Source organism: Amphimedon queenslandica, unplaced genomic scaffold, assembly GCF_000090795.2.
Source record: "Amphimedon queenslandica unplaced genomic scaffold, v1.1 AMPQUscaffold_13446, whole genome shotgun sequence".
Classification (NCBI taxonomy): Eukaryota; Metazoa; Porifera; class Demospongiae; order Haplosclerida; family Niphatidae; genus Amphimedon; species Amphimedon queenslandica.
This window is the reverse complement of record NW_003546318.1, coordinates 314,261-316,285: the sequence shown is the minus strand read 5'-3', so window position 1 is coordinate 316,285 and position 2,025 is coordinate 314,261. Positions and strand designations below refer to the sequence as shown.

General features: G+C 35.5%; 1 protein-coding gene across 1 annotated transcript in view; it reads right to left on the bottom strand.

Moving 5' to 3' along the window:
- Positions 1-838: 838 nt before the first annotated feature.
- LOC109581349 (cyclin-G-associated kinase-like) overlaps positions 839-2,025 on the bottom strand; it is a gene marked incomplete at its 3' end in the record, with an annotated part of 5,290 nt that continues 4,103 nt past the window's right edge. The window contains exons 11-14 of the mRNA XM_019995406.1: positions 1,964-2,019; positions 1,506-1,704; positions 1,330-1,452; positions 839-984 (exon numbers count right to left, since the gene is read on the bottom strand). Of these exons, the coding sequence (XP_019850965.1) occupies positions 839-984; positions 1,330-1,452; positions 1,506-1,704; positions 1,964-2,019 (524 nt within the window). The remainder of the gene's footprint in view (positions 985-1,329; positions 1,453-1,505; positions 1,705-1,963; positions 2,020-2,025) is intronic.

The following is a 2,025-nucleotide window of genomic DNA, read 5'->3' as shown; positions in this document are numbered from 1 at the left end:
GTCCCTTGTGTAAGCCGCCATTTTGTTTGCCGTGGCCACACCCACTCACGTAAAGGAGCGTGGGCGGGGGTTGCTAAGGCTTGTTATTTCTCCAATACAACATGTATAGAAGAAATGTAAGTGTGGACATACAAATAAATAAATATATATATATATATAGATAGCGCGACCGTGAAATCAATTATAGGAACGACCTGGGGGCTACGCCCCCAGGTCGTTAAAAAGGTGGCTGAACAAAACGGCCGGTTCGCCGATTTTTGACTTTTCACTTAGAAAAGGTCTAGAGCCACGCTAGTTGTACCATTGGAGTCCTCTGGTCAAGATAAGGTCCTCTATAAAGTCTGGTAAGCATAGGAGCTCGTTTTCCCAGTATAGCAAGGCTGCAAAAGTTGTGGCAGCCATTTTGTTTGGGGGTGAATCCTACTTAGTAACGCTACAGCGTTACTAATAGTACAGGGACTTTGACCCAATTTTGAAGCAATTTCAAAAATTCATAAAAAATCCAATTTTGATTGGAATCAGCTCAAATTTTCTATACAACACAAGAACATGTATATGTATCAGGAAAAATTATAAAAATGAAGAATTCTCTACTTGTCAATTTTGGCCAAAATTTGGCCAAAATCACTGTACTATAGTACAGAGAAATTTGTCCAATTTTGGGGCAACTTTAAAAATTCGTAAAAAATACAATTTTGATCGGAACCAGCTCGAACTTTCTATGCAACATGTATATGTGTCAGGAAAAATTATAAAAGTGAAGAATTCTCTTCTAGCTATTTTTGACAAAATACCCCATAGCACAATGCATGGAGAACTTGGTTCATTCCTTCATTACCTTCTGTCTGAAGGAGATATGTCCATTCCTTGTCCCTCAGGTAATCTTCTTGCAGTAAATAATCTGAGAGCTGATGAAGGAGAAGGCAGTGCCCTCAGAAACAACAGATAAGACACAACCAATATACCAGAAGGATGAACACCATCCTACACATACAAAAACATGCATAGATAATATACATGTACATAATTACAGTACATGTACATTAAAAAGTTAATAAGATAAAAAAATACAATATACATGTAGCAGAAAATTTTCAAGGGCTGTAAATTTAGCAGATTTTGTTATTTTTTTGAAGATTCGCGAAAATCAAATTATGATGGTACAAGATGGCAGACGGCATAAATTTGCAAGAATTAAATCCGCAAAATAGATTTTTAGGCAAATTTAAAAAATTACGGTCCTCAAAAATTTTGTGCTACATGTATACAATAAAAATATACATGATAATGTACATGAATATGTATACATGTATATTATTATTATATTACCTTGCAATGGATTACTAGTACGTTTTTAAAATCAGCTCTTAGCCATGAGTCCAACTGTCTACACAACTCAACCAAACTCTCCAATGGAGGCATTGCTCTATTAGGCCACTCATAATCCACAACCTATCAATTAATTAATACTTAATAACTATTAATTAACTAGTAACTGCACCCACCTGGCCACTGAGCTGATCAGTGTCGTACTGTTCCCCCGATAGATTAAACACGAGATACTGAGAGGGGTGTGTCCCTTCAAGATAAGCCGCCACTTCTTTGAGGACATTGGGACGTCCCACCCCTCCCTCTTCAAAAGGATAGGACATCACTAGTATACGACTGGTCACGTATGTAATGTCAGTTGACTTTTGCTTCGGACTAGAGAGAAAAGAACAAGTGTAGAATAACAAATAATAATACCATAATTTGTACATTGTAATTCCATATTGCAAGGAATTAAGTTTTGTGGGCTAAAGTTTTTTAAAAGTTGCAAAAATAAATCAGCAAAAATCAGTACAAAAAAGACCAAAAAATAGAAAATTGTGCATTTAAAATACACAAAATTCATTTTTAGACTAAAAAATATCTTACTATAAAACATACATGTACATGTAACACATGTTCTTCTATTGCTTACTTTTGTACACTGCTGATGACTTTGTTTGACGTGTCTTTGATATTCTTAAATAAATTCTCGGC